The 23,523-nt window shown below is 41.9% G+C and overlaps 1 protein-coding gene across 2 annotated transcripts; it reads right to left on the bottom strand.

Annotated features, from left to right (window-relative positions):
- Nucleotides 1-1,009: 1,009 nt before the first annotated feature.
- LOC131810152 (conserved oligomeric Golgi complex subunit 2-like) lies at nt 1,010-23,017 on the bottom strand. Of its 2 annotated transcripts, XM_059137760.1 has the most exons (3): nt 22,815-23,017; nt 2,943-3,103; nt 1,010-1,544 (listed from the first exon to the last, which is right to left on the bottom strand). In XM_059137760.1, exons 1-3 carry the CDS (start codon nt 22,884-22,886, stop codon nt 1,478-1,480), a joined length of 300 nt encoding a protein of 99 aa, XP_058993743.1. In that variant the 5' UTR covers nt 22,887-23,017; the 3' UTR covers nt 1,010-1,477. The 2 variants fall into 2 exon arrangements, 1 of the variants encoding a protein (XP_058993743.1); XR_009345451.1 differs by lacking the exons at nt 1,010-1,544; nt 22,815-23,017 and adding an exon at nt 22,664-22,799 and having other exon boundaries at nt 2,753-3,103.
- Nucleotides 23,018-23,523: the final 506 nt, after the last annotated feature.

Genomic DNA, 23,523 nt, shown 5'->3' with positions numbered 1-23,523 from the left:
AGGCATATCACAAAAATTCCACAGGAAGGTGAATTAATTCACTCCATCAACATTATGAAACACCTCCTGGATGTCAGTATGGTGGCAGCCCACAGGGATACAATAAAGACAGATATAGTCGTATCCCTCAGAGGTCTGAGAATCTCACAGAACAGCTTCAGAGTTTGGACCAGAAAGGCAGGTCAGGCCTATGGCTGAGCAGGACCACAGTGGCCATAAAAACAGCCCATGGAAAAGGGAGGGGATACAGTGATGGCAGGGGGTGAGGTGGGACGGGAGCTGTGTGAGTAGAGCAAATCTGCCTCCAGGGAGAGAAGAGTGGGAGGCCAAAGGAAGGCTAGGCTTGGGAAACAACACCACTATGAGGCCCCGGGAGGAAGAGGCACACCAAGGAGGCAGTGGGAGAGCCCCACAGCGGCTGGTGTGGAATCCAACAGCGGACCACGAAATTCCCTTCCATTCCAAGGAAAAGTACCTTTAACAAGATTTTGTAAAATTCAAATGAGACATAAACCATGGAAAGTATTGGCTACCTCAAGGCACAACTCAAGATTTTTACCTGTTTCACGAACTCTTTCCTGCCTGCCCCTCCCCTAGGCTTCTCAGCACTGATATTTCCATTACTCCGCATTTTTCTTGGTTCTAACCATGTACTGTGTCTTCCCTTAAATTATGTTCTCTTTATATTCTCTCTAGGATGCAGGCACTGTCTTAGCGGAGGGATGCACGAGGCCACTCAAGCTAGAGGAGACAGACAAGGAAGGATGGTGCAGTTTATGACAAATTTACGACAGGGCATCAGAACGGACAGAGGCCGTAAGTCAGGGCACCAGACACAGACGGGGGGGGTGGGGGGGGGAGACAGGGCAGCACAGTTTTCTGTTAGAAGTGATGCCACAACTGCCCCTCCACTGTTCACCCAGGTGGAGTTCCTATTCCCAATGGCTTAGAGGTGGGGAGTCCCATTCCCACAACAGAGATTTTTCTGAGAGAACATGCAAATGTAACATTTATTAAGTATTACATTTTATTTATATTATCCTTCAGTTCCATTAGGGATTACACAGTTTTTGTAGATCAGCCCAGGAACCTAACCACATGTAGATTACGTGGGGTGGGGGGGGATATTTACAAGATTACAAACTGTTAAAATACAAGTCATTCGTAAGTTAGAAACCACTTACATATGACCAAAGTGGCATTAATAAGTTGAATTTGGAAATATGCTTCCTCTCCCCTGACATTTTAAGGTTGTCTACTCTGAGAATATGTCTTCTTCAAATCGAACATTTTTTTTAGGTTTTTAGCATATGCAAAAACAAAATCATTTACAACTCTTCTGAAGGTGAATATTATAATCATGAACCGTTAAAATACAACCACCAGTACCACCAAACTAACAGATGAAAAGAATTCTTAGAGAAAAGCCGACGAGGACAACAGGCGTCACAGCAGACTGTTTTCATTAATTGGGGACTTACCAGAACTTCTCATAACTGTCCCAAAGGCACAGAAAGTTCATTGAGGGCTTTGTCCATGCCAACCTAAAGGCAAAACCAGGTTGGCACAAACACATCACGATAAGAAGTAATAGTGACGTATCTATTTAACGATCAAAGCAGTACCAGATTTAAGTTATTTTTTTGGCACAACCGTATTTTGCTACATAACTAGCTAAACAACAGAAGTGTTATTTGGCCATTAATGTTGTTCATAGAATATGAAAAAAATCTGTTGAAATACATGGAACTATAAAAATAAGGGAAGTCATGAGAAACGAAAGTTTCCTTAAGAACAATTTGCCTTTAGATGACATTTTAAATGAATGTGAAAAATTTTCACAGAAGGTAAACAGTTCTCTGTCTGTAATTGATGATACTCAGCCAGCTGATGTGAAAGTCTGACGGGCTACGTCTCTCTTAGTATATGTGCTGCCGAAGCGAGCACGGGCTACGTCTCTCTTAAACATTATTATAAGCCTTGAGAAAAATAGAAATTAAACAGAAGTAAAATTTTCTAGGTTTTAAATCCTATTGGGATATTTATCTTAGTGGTATATTTCCCAAAAGCAAATGTGCATCATTAATTTTAATGCTTCTTGAAATTCCCACGAAGCTGCAACTTTCTGTGCTTCTCTGGACAAACAGATTTAAAACAAAATGAAGCATCAACAAGGAGACTTTTCTGCCAAGTAACAAAATTCAACATTTCTTTTTTTTTTTTAAGATTTTATTTATTTATTTGACAGACAGAGATCACAAGTAGGCAGAGAGGCAGGCAGAGAGAGAGGAGGAAGCAGGCTCCCTGCTGAGCAGAGAGCCCGATGTGGGACTCGATCCCAGGACCCTGAGATCATGACCTGAGCCGAAGGCAGCGGCTTAACCCACTGAGCAACCCAGGCGCCCCAAAATTCAACATTTCTAAACAGCTTTTACAAACAATTGATAAGCTCACTGCAAATCATTCTTATATTTTTATAAAACCAAACTTTTAAAATATCAATATTGGCCAATGTTCCCTCAACCTAGCTCTGGCTAACAGATATACCTGGGAGTAAATTAAACATTGTAAGAGTGGTGGACATTTGCTCCTACAAATTAGTCTAAATCAAGGAAGACTTCAGGACTTAGCAACTAATAAAACAACCCCTTGGGTATTATTATCCTTTACTTTTCACTGTTGACTAATGAATTTGAAACATAATCAAACTAGAGCAACCTTAAATGAATAAAAACTAAAACAAACAAAAAAATGTATTCCAAAAAGTTTAGTTCTTTTATTAATGAAATTGGTAATTTCTTCAAGTTTCTGGTGGGGTTGGTGGGGTAATCAACTGAAAGGTTTCTAAAAACTCTGCCCTTTTAATAAATATGAAGGAGAGAGAAAATGTGTGTGTGTGTGTGTGTGTGTGTGTGTATAGGACTTGTGAATTTCAGGTTTACCAAGTTTGTGGAAAGGTTGACAAAATCTGCATAATCCTTGTTGATGAGCTCAACCATGGCTGTTTTAAAAGTTTATAGTAGAGTTCCAGATCTCCTCTTAGTTCCTCCAGCTGGACACGCTTCCTACAGTCAGACACAACGTGATCAACATCGAAATCTTCCTGAAAATCAAACCAGAGAGAAAAAATGATTGCACTGATACCACATTTTACATAGAAAAATTAAGATCAGAGAAAGAATAAGAGGCTGTATTACTGCAGGGGAACACACACAGGGACATCAGGGGGTCTGCTCACTTCCTAAGATTATGGGAAAGGGAGCCCCTCACCAAGACCATTCTCTCCAGTTGCCTAACTCTACAGGCATTTTATTTCTTTTAATTATACATTTCAAAGAGGCTCTTCTCAAAATAGAAACAGCTTTTTCTTCTTAATTTAATTTTATTTTTTTTAAAGTTTTTATTTATTTATTGGACACAGAGAGAGAGACCGCAAGTAGGGAGAGAGGCAGGCAGAGAGAGAGAAGTGGGAAGCAGGCTCCTCGCTGAGCAGAGAGCCTGATGCGTGGGGCTCGATCCCAGGACCCTGAGATCACGACCTGAGCCGAAGGCAGAGGCTTAACCCCCTGAGCCACCCAGGCGCCCCTTCTTCTTAATTTTAAAAGTAACAAATGTTCACTGTCAAACTTTCAACCAACCAAGAAATACTTATGTAAGAGAGAGAAAAAAAAATCACCCACTCTCTAATGCTCTGCAGTTAAGCACTGTTAATATTTATTTTTCTTCACTATTTAACACAGCGATTAACATCCTTCCAGACTTTGCTTTGGTCTTTCTCTTTACTTTTTTTTTTTTTTTTTAATTTTATTTATTTGAGAGAGAGAGATGGAGAGAACAAGTGGGAGGAGGGGCAGAGGGAGAAGCCGGCTCTCTGCTGAGCTGGGAGCCTGATGCCAGGGTTCATTCCAAGACCCTGAAATCAAGATCTCAACCGAAGGCAGATGCTTAACTGACTGAGACACCCAGGTGCCCTAGTCTTTCTCTTTAAAATATAAATTACTTTTGGGGTGCCTGGCTGGTTCAGTGGGTTAAGGCCTCTGTCGTTAGCTCAGGTCATGATCCCAGGGTTATAGGTTCAAGCCCCGCATTGGGCTTTCTGCTCAGCAGAGAGCCTGCTTCCCTGTCTCTCTCTCTGCCTGCCTCTCTGCCTACTTGTGATCTCTGTCTAATAAATAAATAATTTTTTAAAAAATAAAATATCAATTACTTTTTAAAGAAACTGACATATAATGGACACATGTTAGTTTCAGGCGTACAACATAAAAATTCCATATTTTTATCTGTTGTGAAATGATCACCCTAAGACTAGTTAACATCCATCACCAAACATACACATTTTTTTCTTGTGCTAAGAACTCTTAAGCTTTAGCAACTTTAAATATATAATAATATACGGCACTGGGTAGCTCAGTGAGTTAAGGCCTCTGCCTTCGGCTCAGGTCATGATTCCAGGGTCCTGGAATCGAGCCCCACATCAGGCTCTCTCCTCAGCAGGGAGCCTGTTTCCTCCTCTCTCTCTGCCTGCCTCTCTTCCTACTTGTGATCTATGTCAAATAAATAAATAAAATCTTAAAAAAAATATATATATATATAATATACTATGCAGCCATCAAAAGAAATGAAATCTTGCCATGTGCAATGACCTGGATGGAACTAGAGGGTATGCTGAGTGAAATAATCAGAGAAAGACAATTATCATACAATCTCCCTGATATGAGGAATTTGAGAGGCAAAGTGGGGGGTGTGGGGGTAGGGAAGGAAAAATGAAACAAGATTGGATTCGGAGGGGGGCACCTGGGTGGCTCAGTGGGTTAAAGCCTCTGCCTTCGGCTCAGGTCATGATCACACGGTCCTGGAATTGAGCCCCACATCGGGCTCTCTGCTCAACGGGGATCCTGCTTTCTCCTCTCTCTCTGCCTGCCTCTCTGCCTACTTGTGATTTCTGTCTGTCCAATAAATAAATAAAATCTTAAAAAAAAAAAAAAGATTGGATTGGGAGGGAGACAAACCATAAGAGACTCTTAATCTCACAAAACAAACTGAGGGTTGCTGGGGGGAGGGGTGTAGGGAGAGGGTGGTGGGGTTGTGGACATTGGGGAAGGTATGTACTACAGTGAGTGCTGGGAAGTGTGTAAGCCTGACAATTCACAGACCTGTAACCCTGGGGCTAATAATACATATTTCTAATAAAAAATAATAAAATTAATATACAATAATACACAGTATTATTTACTACAGTCACTATGATGTACATTACATCCCCAAGGCTTATCTTATTAACTGGAAGTTTATACCACTGGACCCCTTCATCTATTTCCTCCACAACCTCGCCTCTGGCAACCACCAATCTGTTCTCTATGACTTCATTTTGTTTTGTTTTTTAGATTCCACATGTGAGGGAGATCATACAGTATTTCTCTTTCTCTGTCTGACTTATTTCACTCAGCACAATATCCTCAAGGTCCATCCATGTTGTTGCAAATGGCAAGACTTCCTTCTTTTTATGGTTGAGTAATATTCCATCGTATACACACACATTTTCTTTATCCATTCACCCCGTTGGTGGACACTTTAGTTATTTCCAAGTCTTGGTTGTTGTAAATACTGTGATACTCACTACCGTGAGTGTGAGTCTTGTTGGCCGCTAGAGCCAGGTGATCTAGAGGTATACCCTGGGTAGCAACTGCAAACCTCGGGGCATCATACGAGCATTCAAGCTCCTTTCCAGGAGATACCAGAAAGCAGAAGCGAGGTAGAGGGACAGCGCAAAGATGGTACCCATCAGCTCCATCTTTGGAGAATACCTTACTAGGCTCCCAGATCCAGGTTAAATTAGATGCCTGCCCCTCAGGGCTTTAAGATAAGCAAATGAGCCTCTTTCACAGAAATCTGAACCCATTTCAGTCTGCTGCTTCTGTGCTGAGTTCCAGGGTGGGTCAGTCTATTCGCGGGCGACTGCTTTAAGAACTGTTTCTCAGTTTGCTCTAGCCTTGTGGGTCTCATGGGTGCAAGCTCTGATGGCTTTCAAAGCTGGATGTTTTGGGGTCTTGTCTCTTAGATGTACGTCTTGGAAGTTGGGGTGCCAGAAGTGGGGCTCAAACCCTTTGCTCCTCAGGGAGAAGCCTGGGGTTTTGAGTACCCTCCCAATCCCAGGTCGCTGTACCAGGGGTGGGGTTTGTGGCAAGACTGATTCTTACTTCAACATAGGTTTTTTTCCTTACTCACCTAATGTGTAGGAGTCACTCAGCTAGTTGTAGGGTTTTTTCCATCTTGAATGGAAACCCCAGACCTTCTCTATGTATGTGTGTACACACACATATGTGTACACACACACACACAAATATTCATGCTCTTCTAAACTATTTCCCATCTAGGGGCACCTGGGTGGCTCAGTGGGTTAAGCCTCTGCCTTCAGCTCAGGTCATATCTCAGGGTCCTGAGATCAAGCCTCACATCAGGCTCTCTGCTCAGCTGGGAGCCTACTTTCCCCCCTCTCTCTTCCTGTCTCTCTGCCTCCTTGTGACCTCTCTCTCTCTCTGTCAAATAAATAAATAAAATCTTAAAAAAAGAATAAAAAAATAAAAAATAAAAACCCATTCTTTTAAAAAAAAATTCCCATCTAAAAATATAACTTGAATGTCTTTACATAAAACACATACATTTCTATTAATATTTTACGTGCATGCTGAGTGTCCCATTGAACATATGTTCCAAATCTTTCATAACCTATTTCCAAGTATTGGTCTCACAGGATTAGCTATCCTGTGTTTCCCCTTTACAATACTGTGATACCCTGGTAGGCTTATATGCTTAGAGGCAATAAATTACTATCTAATTCCCCTGTGACTCTGCTACTCCATGACCTGTTTAGTCAGCAAGAATCAAATGTGATGATTCCCAAACTAGTTAAGGACACCTACACTTACTTTTCATTAAACACTATGTAAACCAACAAAATATGACTGCAAAAAAAAAATCACTGTTCTTTTGAAAACTAACACAGCTACTTTGGAAAGATTTGATACAAAGAAATCAATAAGAAAATTTTTGCTAAGTTAGGTATGGGTGAGATGACCAAGTACCAGGCAGGGAGGGAGTGATCACAGGATTCTCACTCAATTCAGTTAAAGAAACTGAAACTGAATGCAAAAAAAGACAACATAGAAAGCTTTTTTTAAAGATTCTTTTTATTTATTTGAGACACAGACAGACAGTATGAGCAGGGAAAGGGGCAATGGGAGGAAATTCCCTGCTGAACAGGGAGCCCAATGCGGGACTCCATCCCAGGACCCCAGGGTCATGACCTGAACCGAAGGTAGATGCCTAACCTATTGAGCGACCCAAGTGCTGTGATAACTCAGAAATCTAATCTGCAGGCCAGTTTCCAGAGAAAAGACCTGGCACTCTGTTTCAATGAAGAATAAATGTACATATATTTTTTCCAATTAAATGCTAAGAACTGTATGTACTATTCCCTAAGAGTACTTGTTTAAACTGACTTTTTTAGTTACAACCAAAGACTGATCCTGCTAGTGTCAGAGAGAAGGACTTCATACCAAACCGTAATTTCACAGTCATCTACAGAGAGCCACCTGCTCCTTACACTGGTGACCAAATTAGCCTGGACCTTTCTCTCCTGAGACCATCTCAGACCTTACATCATAGTTATGTAGTACATCACGGGAGGGGGTCTCGGTTCATAATCCTGGCCATCCTACTCACCAACTGTATACCTTTAGGTCGATCACTTTCCCTGCCTCAGTTACACATTGTTGAAAGTTCTTGAACTTCATGATGGCATTCTAAATTGTATAACTGGGGTGCCTATGTGGTTAAGCATCTGCCTTTGGCTCAGGTCATGATCCCAGTCTCTTGGGTTTGAGTTCCACATCAGGCGCTCTGCTGAGCAAGGAGCCTGCTTCTCCCTCTGTCCCTTCCTCCTGCTCCTGCACTCTCTCACTCTCAAATAAAATCTTAAATAAATAAATAAATAAATCATATAACTTAGCCTCAGTGAACAAATGCTATTAGGTAATATTAGTACTCAATTTACCATTTATGCATTTGTTCTCAGATAAACAAAAGTTGCATAACACATGACTAAATAACTCGGAACATCTGTGAATACTGGGTTAGGCAGCGTTTGCTGTGAAAAGCAAACCCAAACTCACAGTGCCATAATAGAGACCCATTTCACTTAACCAAGAATGGTTTTACTACTTTAGGAATGGTTTTACTTTATAGTGTAGATTTCCCAAGTATTCAAAAAGAAAGTATTTACAACCCATACATTTACGGTCAACTGATTTTTCACAAGGATGCCAAGACCATTTAATGGGGGGAAAAACAGTCTTTTCGAGTGCCTACTACTGGGACAAGTGAATATCTACATGCAAAAGAATGAACTTGGAACAGCAACGTCACACATACACAAAAATATAACTCAAAATGGATCAAAGATTTAAATGTAAGGGTAAAAACTGTAACACTCAGAGAAAACAGGTGAAAATCTGTATGACTTTGGATCGGGAAAAGCTTTCTTAGACATGATACACAAAGCAATAAGAAATATTAGATAAGCTGAACTTGATCAAAATAAAAACTTTCATGTATCAAAGGACACTACGGAGAACTTGAAATGACAACCTACAGAATGGGAGAGAGTATCTGCAAATCATTTGTCTGACAAGGACCTAATAACCAGAATATGCAAATATACTCTTAGAACTCAACAACAAAAAGACAAATAACCTAATTTAAAAACAAGCCAAAGACTTTTGAATAGACATTTCTCCAAAGATGATACACAGACGGTCAAGAGCACATGTCGGGATGTTCGACATCCTTAGTCATTGGGGAAATGCGAATCAAAAGCACATGCAGATGCCACGTCACACCCACTAGGACAACTATGGTAAAATAAGAAAAAGAAAAAGAAAAAAAGAAGAAGAAAAGTGCTGGCAAGAAGGCGGAGAAGCTGGAACCCTCCTGTATTCTCGGTGAGAATGTAAAATAGTGTGGCTAAGGCAGCAAACAGCTCGGTAGCTCCTCAAGAAGTTACACACGTACAATTACCCAGCAGTTCTACGTCTAGGGGTATGACACCGACAGAACTGACAACAGATGTTCCTGCCACAACCTGTACATGAATGTGCACAGCAGCGCTGCTCGTAACAGCCAAAAGAGTATATACCCAACGTCCATCAACTGATGAATGGATACGTAAAATGTGGAAGAGCCTCTTACACAACCATAAAAAGGAATAAACTGTTACATGCTACAACACGAGTGAAGTCTGAAAACATTCTACTCTCAGGTTAAAGGAAGCCAGACACAAAAGGTCACGTGTTATACAATTCCACAGATATGAGATGTTCCAGAAAAGGCAAATCCATAAAAACAGAAAGTAGATTCATGATTGCCAGGGAATAAGGGGAGGGGAGAATTGGAACTAAGAGGTTTATTTTTCGGGTGATGGAAGCATTCTGGAATTAGACAGAAGTGATGTATGTACCATATACACAGTAAATATACTAAAAACCAGAGAAGAGTACACTTTAAAATGGCAACTATTATGCTTTGTGAATTATATTTTGATGAAAAATGAAACAACTTAAATATCAACAAGTTAAATGCTAGGATACATTAAAAATATCCAAAGTAACACTAATCACAGGAACAATGGAGTAGCTACATGAATTTCAGACAAAGCAGATTTCAGAGAAGGAAAATTATCAGGCATAAAGAGCAGCATTACATGATAAAGAAATCGACTGACCAAGAAGACACAATTATCCTTAATGTATGTGTACCTGATCAACACAGGTGAGACATAACCTAACAGAACTGCAGGGAGAAATAAACAATTCCATTATCACAGCTGGTGACTTCAACACTTCTCCCTCATTAATGGGCCGATCCAGCAGCAGGGCAACAAGGATTTGACAGATGTGCACATTCAGTCCAGACATGGCACACTTAACACCACCATCAATTACCGTACAACAGATGTACACAGACAATTTCACCCAGTAATAGTGCAACACACATTCTTCTTAAGCTCATATGGAACACTCATCAAGACAGAATAATTCTGGACCACAAAACAGAACAAATTTTTAAAAATAAAAATTATACCAAGTATGTTCTCAGACCGCAATGGAATTAAAATAAATTAAAAAAAAAAATCTTTAAAAATCAGTAACAGAAGATAGCTGAAGAAGTCCAAAATACATGGAGATTAAATGACACACTTCTAAATTACAGGAGACCAGTCTCAACAAAATACAATGTAGCAAAATGTGTGGAATGCTGCTTAAAGGGAAAATACAGTACTGAATGCAAATATTAGGAAAAAAAAGATTAAAGTCAATAATCTAAGCTTCCATTTTAGGCAACAACAACAAAATCAAATCTAAAGTAAGGAGGGGCTCCTGGGTGGTTCAGTTGGTTAATCATCTGCCTTTGGCTCAGGACATGGTCCTAGGGTCCTGGGACAGAGCCCTGCATCAGAGCTTCCTGCTCAGGGAGGCTGCTTCTCCATCTCCCATTCCTCCTGCCTGTATTCCCTCTCTCACTGACTCTCTCTGTGTCAAATAAAATCATTAAAAAATACCCTAAAGGAAGTAGAAAAAAATAAAAATTAGAGCAGAAATCAATGTAATTAAAACCAGGATTTTTTTTTTTAAATCAATAAACCCCAAGTCTGTTTCTTTGAAAACATCAATAAAACAGATACACCCTTAGTCAGGCAAACAAAGAAAAAAAGTTAGAAGACATAAATTACTAATATCAGATGAAAGAAGGGAGGGCTACTGCTAACAACCCCAATCACTGTAAATTCACCCAAACATTTATGGAATACTACACAATTCTCTAAAATCTCTTCCAGAAAGTAAAACTAGAAGGAATACTTCCTAAATCATTCTAGGAGATCATTATTACCCTGACACCAAAACCAATACTACAAGAAAAGAAACTACAAACTAGTATCTCTCATGAACACAGACACAAAAATCTTCAACAAAAATTAGCAAATAAAAGCAAACACTATATTAAAAAATTATACACCAGGGTCATGTAGGATTTATTCCAGGTATGCAACATTAGAAAATGTTCAACATTAGAAAATCAATGTGATCCATCATATCAACAGAAAAAAAATCACATGATCATATCAATGAAGGGAGGAAAAAAAACATTTAACAAAATCCACACCTCTTCATTATTAACCCTCAGGAAACTAGGAATAGGAGGACTTCCTCAACTTGATAAAGAATGTCTCCAGAAATCCACAGCTAACATGATATTAATACTGAGAAAATCGAAGACAGGGAATCAAGGCAATGATATCCCTCCTACTACTACTATTCAATACTATACTGGAAGGCCAAACTAATGAAATAAGGTAAGAAAAGGAAACAAAAGGTATACAACCTGGGAAAGAATAAAACTTTGTTCACAGATGACATGACTGTCTACAGAAAATACAAAGACTTCACACCCCACACCCTCCTGAAACTAGTCAAGTGATTATAGCAAGTCTGCACAATACACAGTTAAAATACAGAAGTCAATTGCTTTCCAATGATGTATCAGACAAAGGGCCAGTATTCAAAATTTATAAAGAATTTATCAAACTCAACATCCAAAAAACAAAAAAATCCAGTCAAGAAATGGACAGAAGACATGAACAGACCAAAGAAGACATCCAAATGGCTAACAGACACATTAAAAAGGGCTCCACATCACTCAGCATCAGGGAAATACAAATCAAAACCACAATGAGACACCACCTTACATCAGTCAAAATGGCTAAAATTAACAAGTCAGGAAACAACAGATGTTGGCGAGGATGTGGAGAAAGGGGAATCCTCCTACACTGTTGGTGGGAATGCAACTCTGGAAAACAGTATGGAGGCTCCTCAAAAAGTTAAAAATGTAACAACCCAACGACTTAGCAATTGCCCTATTAGATGTTTATCCAAAGTACACAAAAGGGGCAAAAGCACCCCAATGTTTATAGTCAAACTATTGAAAGAGCCCAGATGTCCATCAAGATGAATGGATAAAGAAGATGTGGTATACATACACACACACACACACATTACTCAGCCATCAAAAAGAACAAAATCTTGCCATTTGCAAGGACATGGATGGAACTAGAGGAAGACAAATACCATATAGTTTCAGTCACATGTGGAACTTAAGAAACAACAGATGAATTTAGGAGAAGGGAAGAAAAAATAGAAACAGACAGGGAGGCAAATCACAAGAGAATTAACTACAGGAAACAAACTGAGGGTTACTGGAGAGGGGAAAGTTGGGGTAACTGGGTGAGGGGTATTAAGGAGGGCACTTGTTGGGATGAGCTCTGGGTGTTGTATGCAACCAATGAATCACGAAATTCTAACCATGAAACTAAAAGTACACTATATGTTAATGAGATTGAATTTTAATTAAAAAATTTAAAAAGTCAATTGCTTTCGTATATACCAGCAATGTACAAGTGGAATTTGAAGTTAAAAACACAAGACCATTTACATTAGCATACCAAAAAAAATTAATACTTAGGTGCAAATCTAACGAAATATGCACAAGATCTATATGAGAAAAAGTATAAAATTCTGATGAAAGATAACAAGCAAGGTAAGATGTGAAGTGGAAAGTCCATAATCTTGGGTAAGAACACTCAATACTGTTAAGAGGTCAGTTCTTCCCAAACTGATCGACAGACTCAATGCAATCCCAATCAAAATGCCAGGAAGTTATTCTGTGGATACCAACATGTTGACTCTAAAATTTGGATGGAAAACTGGAAAACCAAGAGTCCCAGAGTAGTCAACAAAATATTAAAGAGCGGGGAAAAAAAGGAAATTGAGGATTGCCACCACCCAATCTCAAGACTTACTATTAAAGCTATAGTGATTAAGACAGAAGGTGCCTGGCAAAAGAGACAGGTCCTTGGAACAGAGTGGAGAGCTCAGAAAAACATCCACACACACAGGCAAAGGCAACTCAATGGCAAGGACAGTCTTCAACAAATGGAACCGAACAATGGGACATTGATAAGAAAAAACAAAGAAATGAAAAGAATAAAAACAAACTTTTCACACCTTTCACAAAACCTAAACGTAAAATGCAAAACTTCTTAAAGATGACATAAGAAAAAATGTAGGGATCCTTGGATTTGGCAATGACTTTTCAGATATAAAACCAAAAGCATGATCTACAAAAGAAAAAAATTGATGAGAGGGACTTTGTTAAAATTAAACTTCTCTGTAAAAGACACTGTTAAGAGAATGAAAAGATGGGATGCCTGGGTGGCTCAGTTGGTTAAGCAGCTGCCTTCGGCTCAGGTCATGATCCCAGCGTCCTAGGATGGAGTCCTGCATCCGGATCCTTGCTCCGCAGGGAGCCTACTTCACCCTCTGACTCTGCCTTCCACTCTGTCTGACTGTGCTCACTCTGCTCGCTCTCTCTCTGACAAATAAATAAATAAAATCTTAAAAATAAAAAAAAAAGAGAGAGAATGAAAAGACCAGTCACAGAGTAGAGAAAATATCTGCAAAACACATCCATGGTAAAGGACTTAAAATAAGAAATATAATATAAAGATGTCTTAGTAGCAACAAGAAATCAAACCTAATTTAAAAATGTGAAAAGAGCGGTGGCTGGGAAACCCAGTCAGTTAAGCATCTGCCTTTAGCTCAGGTCCTGGGACTGAACCCCACACTGGGCCCCCGGCTCAGCGAGGAGCCTGCTTTTTTTCCCTCTCCTGCTGCCTGCTGCTACCTCTCCGTGTGCTTGTGGTGTTAATAAATAAATAGAATCTTTAAAACAGAAAAAAAAAAGGATCTGAAAAGATGCTCAACTTTGTATGTCATTAAGAAATTGCAAATTTAAACTAGGTACTATTACATATCACGTAGAATATAAAAAATCCAAAGCACTAGTAATACCAAATGCTAGCAAGGATGTGGGACAACCGAACACTCATTCACTGTTTGGTCAGAATGCAAAATGGGAGGCACTGTGTGAGACAGCTTGGCAGTTTCTCACAGAACTAAACACATTCTCACTATAAGATCAGTAATTGTGCTCCTTTGTATTTACCCAAAAGAGCTTAAAACTAGTGTCCACACAAAAACCTGCACACGGATATTTACAGCAGCTTTATTCTCTGAAGCGCCAAAACTTGGAAGCAATCCAATCTCCTTCAATAGGTGAACAGGTACACTGTGCCACACCCACACAACGGATTATTCGACAATTAAAAGATGAATTATTAAGCCACAAGACTTCGAAGAACCTTAAATGCATATTGCTAAGTGAAAGACCAGTTTCAAAGGCTAAATACTATAGGATTCCAACTCTATGGCATTCTGGAAAAGGTAAAAATTAACCAACATTATTTATTTTAATTTATTTTTTAGGTCATCTCTATACCCAATGTGGTGGATAGAACTCACAACCCCGAGATCAAGAGTCAGATGCCCTAGCAACTAAGCGATCCAGGTGCCTCTGAAAAGGTAAAACTCTAGACAGTAAAAACATCCCGGGCTGAGGGGTGAGCGAGGAGGGTGCAGAGAGAGGAGAAGAAACAAATAGATGAGGTACAGGGTTTTTCAAGGCAATGAAACTAGGCTGTAAGATACCAACAGTAGGTAAATAACATTATACATTTGTCAAAACCCACAGAACTTTAGAAAGAGGAGTGAACCCTAATGTAAACCATGGATTATTAATTAATACTGTATCAATGCTGGTTCATCAGTTGTAACACATGTACCACAACAATGTAATACATTAATAATAGGAGATAGTGAAGTTAGAAGAAAAATATCTTCTCTTTGTACTCAGGGGTATTTCCTATCTGAACCCAGTTAAAGTACAAATCCCCCAAAAGGCCAGAAGTTGGTAGATCACAAGAGGTGTTGGAACACAGGAAAATAAATGAGCAAACCAGACAAGCTGCAGGTAATTAAGAACCATTAACCATCAGAGGAGCAGTGACATCACTCAAAATTAAAACCAAGTAGAGTTTAAAAGTTTAGCTACTTTACTAACTAGCTGCAATCAGGGATGGCAAACAAAGACTAATTCAAAGTAACCTGGGAATTAATCATTTAAAACTTACCAATAATCTGAAATTAGTAGCTTTAATGCTATGAAAATTACATGGAATTTGGAAAGATTGAAGTTCTCTAAACTGCCAAGAAGTAAAACACTCCTTCCCAGATACATGGACTTATAAAATCACTATATACTATCTCCACGAGAAGCAGAATCCCCAGAACCATCACTCTGTAAAGATGAGAAGTACTAAGAGGGCATATGAAATTTATGAGCTCTGCCCTGAAACATGTCCCATTTCATCGAGACAAAAAACCAAAATAGTTAAGCACTAATCTGCACACTACATAGGGGTTGAAAGACATAGAAAGTTTGTGTGAGCTCACGTATGTGTGTGTTTCCAACCATTCTTGAAAACAATGGACAACAGAGATGAATAAATGTCCCTGTATATCCCATAAATATTCCTCAAATATTTATCATGCAACTCCAGCTCTGCTCTAAGACCTGGGGACACAGTCATGAAAAGAAAAGACAAGGTCTCTGCTTTTAAGAAGCAGATATTCTAATGAAGAAATGAGAAAATAAATATGTAAACAAACATTATATTAATGAACAGTGATCAAATAGTGATTAATGAATAGTGATCACAGCTAAAAAGAAAACAGGACAGAGTAAAGGTCTGAGTGACAAATGGGATGTATTTTAACTTGGATGAACCAGGAAATATAGAACAATGAGTTGAGATCCAAATGACACAAAGGGGCTAGCCACAGGAAATGTGGGAAGAGTGTTCCCGCCCAAGGTATCAGTATGTATACAAAAATGTCCTTGGAGCTCTTCCCTCCAGCGCCTGCTCTCAAATCTCTGACCCAGCTAGGTGGGGACATAATCTAGGACTTGTGTCTCCCAAAACTCATTCTAAATCTTTGTTCGGTGACTAAATTATTCAAGCTTGAGAAATTAAAAACATATGCTAACAAGATCTTCCCACCATCTACAGAGAAATCATCTTAAAAGCATCATGAAATAGTAACACTGAAATTCTAAAAAACTTCTGTTCTAACATTTTCATCAATTTTATATCAAACTCCTTTGTTGAATTTATATACCCATTTGACATATTTATGAAGAGACAAAAAAAAAAAAAAAACCTACATTCCGTAAATGTATTTATCCATCTAACAAATATTTGAGTACCTAAATACACTCTGTTCCAGCTGGTTTCTTCTCTTTATCTCTTTTTTTCCCCTCAATTTAACACCAATCATAATCTATGTAGGCTTTTAGTTCGCTTTTCATAATTAATTTCTTGAGCTATTTAAAGGAATTATCCAGTGCTAGAGTTCTCAACACTGGTCACACATTAGAATCACTTAAGGAACTTTTTTTTTTTAAGATTTTATTTATTTGACACAGAGAGAGAGATCACAAGTAGGCAGAGAGGGAGGGAATCATGCTCCATGCTGAGCAGAGTGTCCCATGCAGAGCTCGATCCCAGGACCCTGAGACCATGACCTGAGCTGAAGGCAGAAGCTTAACCCTCTGAGCCACTAAGGCACCCCCTCACCTGAGGAACTTAAAAACAAAAAGCCCAAAGGGCACCTGGCTCATTCAGTCACTGGAGTGTGCAGGTCTTGATCTCAGGGTTGTGAGTTCAAGTCCCATGTTGGGTATAGAGATTACTTAAAAAAAAAAAAAAAAAGAAAGAAAGAGCCCAAGTCCCAGTTTGTGATTAATTTGTTTAAATGTTTCAAGAAATTTGATGCTAAATGTTGTAAGACTAGTTAAATAACAAAAAGATATATTTACATAATACTTCTTGCTCTCAAATTTTGAACAAAGAACTTACTAATAATCAATAACTTAGTAGACCAACATTTTATTTAAATAAGTTTTATGGTACTACAAAGAGTGAATTAGAAAATCAAAAGCAAGGAGAAATGGGCATGATGTGAACATGGGGAAGCAAGAGAAAGCAAGAAAGTATGTGACCGGGAAGCGAATGCTTAGCTCTGAGATCCTTCTCTGAGAGAAGGACAGATTAAAACCTAAAAAGAAAGAAAAGAAGGATCCCATGCACTCAAGGAAAGAGAAGTCCCCCAACATCCCTCCTGCTTTTTCCAATATAAACACACAGCTGGGCCGACTTACCACATCCTGGTTGGTACCGACTTTATCAACTTTTCTATTTAGGCCAAACTTGACCGGTCAATGATGGACGGGCTGTGTGCCAAGTGTACCAGTTGTACAACTGACTGTGTAATGGCTGAAACTGAGAAACCGGGGTGAAAATATCAAGAGGCTCTAAGGATTGCGAAAGAGCCAAGATTCAAATGATTACCACGTACACACAAGACAAACTATGCAGATGACTGCTCAGTACAGAAGTAATTCAGAGTGTTATACTGTGGCATCAGCTGACCCAGACCCAGACCCAGAAGATTGCTGGAGTTCCCATCATGGACATCTCTAACCATATAGATGACACTGAGCAAATGCCAGATGATGATGGAGCCCCTCACTCCTATGTCTTAATAGAGTTCCTCAGCTCTCCTTTACCAACTTTTCCTGTTGCCAGTTCATACAAGCAATTTTCCTTACCCAGTTCCTCTGTTCTGAGCTATGGCTAAAGACACTCACTTTTTTATTTTTTGAAACTGATTATCTTGTACCATTTTACTTTTTGTTGCATCTTTTTATAAATCAGATGACCGCTCACAAGACCAAAAAAAAAAAAAAAAAAAAAAAAGGAATGGAAAGGAAAGATCAAAAGGGAGGACAAAAACAACAAAAAAACAGTTCTTTTTTGCCGGGAAACCTTCTTACAAGTGCCAATCAGATAAACTTTATCTGATGTTACATCGTCACAACTCCTCTACCATCAGGGAAAGTAGTTCACATAAGAAAATTTCTCTATAAAATGAGTTCCAGGCTTACATTCCATATTTGGCTAATTAGAATTTCATTACGATGTCTGTCTCAAACTGATGCGGAAGAGAATGGAATCTTGTCATCAAGATGTGACATCGAACTAAGAACCCACAGGGTAAGCACTCAGCTCCTGTGATACGAAGACAGCTCCTGGGGATGGGCCACCCTGGGCAACAGTGGCTGACCTGCGGGCCTGCGGCTATCTACCATCTGTCACTCTTCCCTCTTCCTCCTCTGTCAGCTGCTATCTCCAGCCACCGTCAACAAAGTCCACCTCAAACAGCCATCACTTCCCTCCGGTCCCATTTACCGTAGCTAAGCTCCAGGCCAGGCACCCAGATCACCAGCCCTGTGGGAACTTCTTCTAAGGTAAGAGGTGGCCCTATTGGTGAAATGCAGGTGCCAAGGCATGCGGACATTGTGCCATCTTCTGCGCTATTCTTAATGTTCTGATTGTCCCACTTCCCTCAGTTCCCACCTGTGGCCTCTGGAAAGGAACATATTACAGTAGGATTTCCAAGGACTGATGCATGGGGGTCAGGAGATCTGGCCTGTGATTGGCCCCAACTAGCTGTGTGGCTTTAAAGGAAGTCATCACACCTCAGGCCTCAGTTTCCTTATCTGCAAGCCAGGATGGACTAGAGTCTTTTCAGAGGAGCCGGCAAAGATCACATAGATAAGCACCACCTCATTATACTAACAAGCAAACAGAAGGCCGGAGGCGAGAGATTTGCCCCAAGTCAGACATAAGCAGGCAGAGAGCAGAGCCGAGGATGGGACCCACATCTGCAGGTCACAGCTAATCAGCCAGCACAGTACAAACAGATCTGAGCAGCTGCTCATTCTTCCCCTTTTCCGTTTTGTCCATCAGAATGCATGCTCCCTGCAAACAAGGACACACAGGACCTGCTTCCTGTCTCAAAATTCCCAGTTCACCCAATTAGAACAGGGAGGAGCCTCAACGACTTACCCCCTCACCCACACACACGGTTCTTTTACCTATGGAACATGAGGGTACATACATTCACCGTCCAGAGGGCTCCTGCCTTCACTTCTCATGGAAAAGGTCATCATGTGCCTACCCGGGGTGCCAACGAAGCCACAGGTTCCAGAGAGGAACTGACACAGAGAAGTTCGAAGGAGGCAGACTGGCTCAGCGCAGAAAGAAACTGTCTACCAAGGAAAACTACCCCATGGGGGACTGATTCTCTTTGAAATACGTTCGAGTGCATGGGAAAATGGTTTTTCAAGAGCTGGTGGACTGACCAGTCACCTGGTACATACAAGATCACATCCGCATTCTGACAAGAGTGGCTTGCCTGCAGTGTAGACCAGGGGCCAGAAAGACAAGGAAGGCGCATGGAGACTGGGTGAGAAGCTTCTACGGTGTGATGGCAAGGGCGCGCTGCAAAGGTACGAGAAGAGATGGAAAGAAGTATATGGACTCAAGAGGTTTAGGAAGCGAAATCCACAGGACTTGGTGTGACAGACTAGAGTTTGGAAAGGTGACAGAGTAGGAGTTGACTTCTGGTTTTCCGACTCCAGGCTAAATGGATGAAGTGTTTACCGAGAGAGGCAATAGAATAAGAAAGGTGGTTTTCAGTGGAGGAGGTGCTCATGAATTCCGTCTTGAACCTGATGAGTCTGAGGGGCCACAGACACATCCGAGAAGAAAGGTCAGCAAGTCCGATACACAGAACTGGTGCTCAGGAGGCGTGTGAGCCAGAGACAGGAATCTGCCTGACCTGCTGATAGGTGGTCATGAAGCTGCACAAAAGGTCATCTAGGGAAAGAAAGGAACACAGGGCTGAACCCATAATCAGCATTCAGTGGCTACCAGGAGCATGACTTTGCACAGGAGACACATCAGAGAGGTAGAAGAAAGACAGGAAGCAATGCAGAGCATTTGGTCTACTGTGATGTCGAGTAAGGAGACAGAGAAAGGTCAGGTGCGCTGACTTAGAAACAGTTTTGGTAAGAACTCTTTAGTGGAACGACAGGGCCTGAAGGGTGGAAGGTGGGAAAGTCAAGTCAACCCCTGAGCACTGGCTGTGATGCGCGACAGTGACAGGGCAATACCTAGAGGTGGGGCAGTCAAGTGGGAGAGGATCAAACAGGAGCGCATGATGGGAAGGAGTGCAGGGGAGAGGATCCTCGCAGGCTCCTGGAAGGGCAGGAGGGCATGGACTCCAAGCCAGAGTGAAGACTGAACCCGAGGAGGAAGGAGAGCCCCTCCCTGTACCAGGTGAGGAGGAGAAGGGGACAAATACAAGAATGGGATCATGATCAGCACGATGGAGGAGGTCCCGTGGGGTGGCTGCTAATTTTTCTGTACGACTGGAGATGAAGTCATATGTTGAGATGGAAGAGGAAGGCTACATGTGATGTCAATAGCACACCCATGTAAATGGTCTAATTTATCTGTTATGACACTTTCTCCCCCTACTACCAATACGTTATGTCCTGCTTATCTCTTAGTTGGCTGTCAACCCAAAGGATTTTCGTATTTCTAAGCCGACAAAGTATGATGTTGCCAGTGCCTTTGCCCCAGGTGACCCTTCCCCATCTGCCATTCCTGCACTTTGATCACCTACCTCTTTTGCATACCTTTCCCCTTCTATTTCTCATTAGATCTCATAAACATGACTTTTTAAGTAGTCTCCTGCCACCAGTCAGCTCGAACTCAACAGATATGACCATGCAACATCCTGCTGTAAACCTGACTGCAGCTCTACCATGAAGACTGCATCAACGTGGACCCCTCAATGTATGCAGTGTCCAAGGTGCAACCCACAGCCCCACCCCATCTCCCTTTACCATCCCAGTCTCATTCCAAAATGTGCCAAACAAGACACCTATGTAGAAATACAACCCTGCCAGCAAGCTCTCCACTCATTTCTGCCTCAGAACTGTAACTTAACAAAACATCTCTCTGACGGAAACACAAATTGCATATAACCTTTATCTCCAGCAGCCACATAGAAGATCAATACCACTTTACACAGAACAGCTGTTCTATGTATTTTCCTTCTATGTATGAAGGGGTCACGTTCATTAACACTACAAATTGTACATTATATTCAGAAATGTCAGAGCCTTGAAAGAATATGGAATTGCTGGCATTCTAGCCACTTTCCCAGTTTGCTCTCTTCCTACCTCTAAGTCCTACTTTAGAACTGCTATTTTGAGATTTCTATTTTCCGAAGCTGCTTTGACCAAAGGCATTCTGTCAGCTCAGAGTGAGAAAGATGGCGGGGCAAGGAAGTGCGAGAAAATGCTAGTGTTAGGCTCAAAGAAAGCCTGACGAAGTCCAAAGACAGACAAGCTAAAGAGACTTCCGTGCTTTGAGATTCTTTAAGTCTGTGTGTGTGCCTTTTCTTCTTCCAATGACCTCTCTCCTCATCACGTGTCGTTCATTAACAAAAGGTTTCTGGATCCGAGAATTCACTCTGTGCTCTCCTTCAGACACTCCATTCAATTTACACCTTTTATTACAGTGGCTTAACATCACCATACAAGAACAAGAGTACAATATACCTTCGTCTAGGCATCCCTACATATTAAAAATGATATGGCCACACTGCAGAGGATCCAGACATAAGCACTTTTTTTAAAAAAATATTTTATTTATTTATTTGACAGACAGAGATCACAAGTAGGCAGAGAGGCAGGCAGAGAGAGAAGTGGAAGCAGGCTCCCTGCTGAGCAGAGAGCCCGATGTGGGGCTCGATCCCAGGACCCTGGGATCATGACCTGAGCCGAAAGCAGAGGATTTAACCCACTGAGCCACCCAGGCGCCCCCAGACATAAGCACTTTTAAAGCCAGAGTTTGGGAGATGTGATCTGAATGCAAGTATCAAAAAGGAACTAGCTGGTTAACCCAAAAAAGAAAAAAACATATTATGACTTGAAGCCATAAAAAAGTAAGAAATTCAAACTCTTTTCAGAATTTTAGGTACCTACAGAGCCAAAACTTTTTAACACTGAAACCAGCTACTAAATCCCAATCCTTAGAAATTAAACATATACGTTTTGATAGTTTAAGTACAGACCCAGAGGGATACAGAAAACAGATAAAGCTCCTCCTGGCTCTGATTCAAACCTTGGGACATTTTCAAGGCTATGTCTGATGAACCTTTCCTGTCAGTAAAGTCTTTTCAGTTTAAATTTCTATTCTGTAAGTTTATGTCCTACAGTTATCTGCTGCCAGCTTCAGGCTGACCTCACCAAGAGAAGTAGGGCAACTTTAGAAAAGGAGCTTGGTATGCTTTGTAGTACTGGACCAGAACCAGTAACGACAGTACAGTCTTTCAGATTTCTCATTCCGGGAGCTTAAGACGAAAGTCAGGCATAAACGTTAGGTTAAGTGCCTTTTTGACCCGATTCCTGGTAAGTACGTGTATTCAGAGATGTGTTCAACGCACAGTCGCTCAGCTTCTAGGCACAAGGCACTGGGAGGCTTCTGTCAGGCCGGGGGAGCGGCGGTCTGACTGTGCCGCACGGTACCAGAGGCGGGTCCTACGCATCCGGGGCTTTTACGTTTAGCTCAAAACCACTTGCCCTGAACTTTCAGGCCTTTTCATTCAATGTGCACGATTTCACAGGAGTGCTTTCTCCAGGCTGCACCTAGCCCACCCGAGGCCAAGAGACTCACTGTGAAGTGCAGTGAGGTCCCCGCCGAGGACCCGTCCGGGGCAGGGACGGCCCAGGAAGCCCGCAGGAGAAGCCCGAGGAGAGGCCCCGGAGGGCCAAGGAGGGCAGGCCACCCACGGCCCGGCTCCGGGGAGCAGAGCCCAAGCGCGCACCTTCATGAACTCGTCCTTGTCGAAGCAGAGCGTGTCCAGCCCCTTGGGCAGGTTCATCCTACTTCTCTCCATCCCGCCGGCCGCCGCCTCTCAGCACCGACACTCGAGCGAGGAGAAAAGGTAGGAGGCTGCGCTCCCCGACGCTACCGGTGAAGCCACGGCGTTTCCACCGCACAGAAGGCACTGCTTCCTCCAACATGGCAGCGTCCGCGCCTCGGCCAATGAAAGAGGATGCCGCAGGCCCGCCTGCGCCTGCCTCCGCCAAGAGAGGGGTGCAGACCGCTGCCGCTGAGCCAGCAGGTGATGCTGCCCCCATGCGGCAGAGGGCGACACTACAACCTCGCGTAAGTTTCTGCGGAGCAGCCAGGACGCTGGTGATGCTGGGTGAGCGGGAGAGGGGGGGCGGGGAGGGTCAGGGGCGCTCCCTCCCCACCTCGCCCTTTCCCTCGGAAAATCGGCCTGCGAGCCTCTTCCAGGACCTTCTCCCGAGATTGTCCCGCGGGAAGCACAGCCGTGGCCGGATGCTGGCCCTTTACTTCTGCGGCCGATTGTCCAGAGTGGGGGGCGCGTCCCGGTGTCAGGCCTCCGGTCCCCGTGCGCCGCCCCTGCAGCCGCCTGGGCGAGGAGGCCTCTGTGGGAACCCGGCTTCTGCCCTTAGCCCTGGCACCCACCTGCGAGCGTGGCTTCTCCCCCGCCGAGCTTGGCTCCA

This window comes from Mustela lutreola, chromosome 10 (assembly GCF_030435805.1).
Source record: "Mustela lutreola isolate mMusLut2 chromosome 10, mMusLut2.pri, whole genome shotgun sequence".
NCBI classification, from domain to species: Eukaryota; Metazoa; Chordata; class Mammalia; order Carnivora; family Mustelidae; genus Mustela; species Mustela lutreola.
This window is presented reverse-complemented; position numbering and strand designations above follow the sequence as displayed.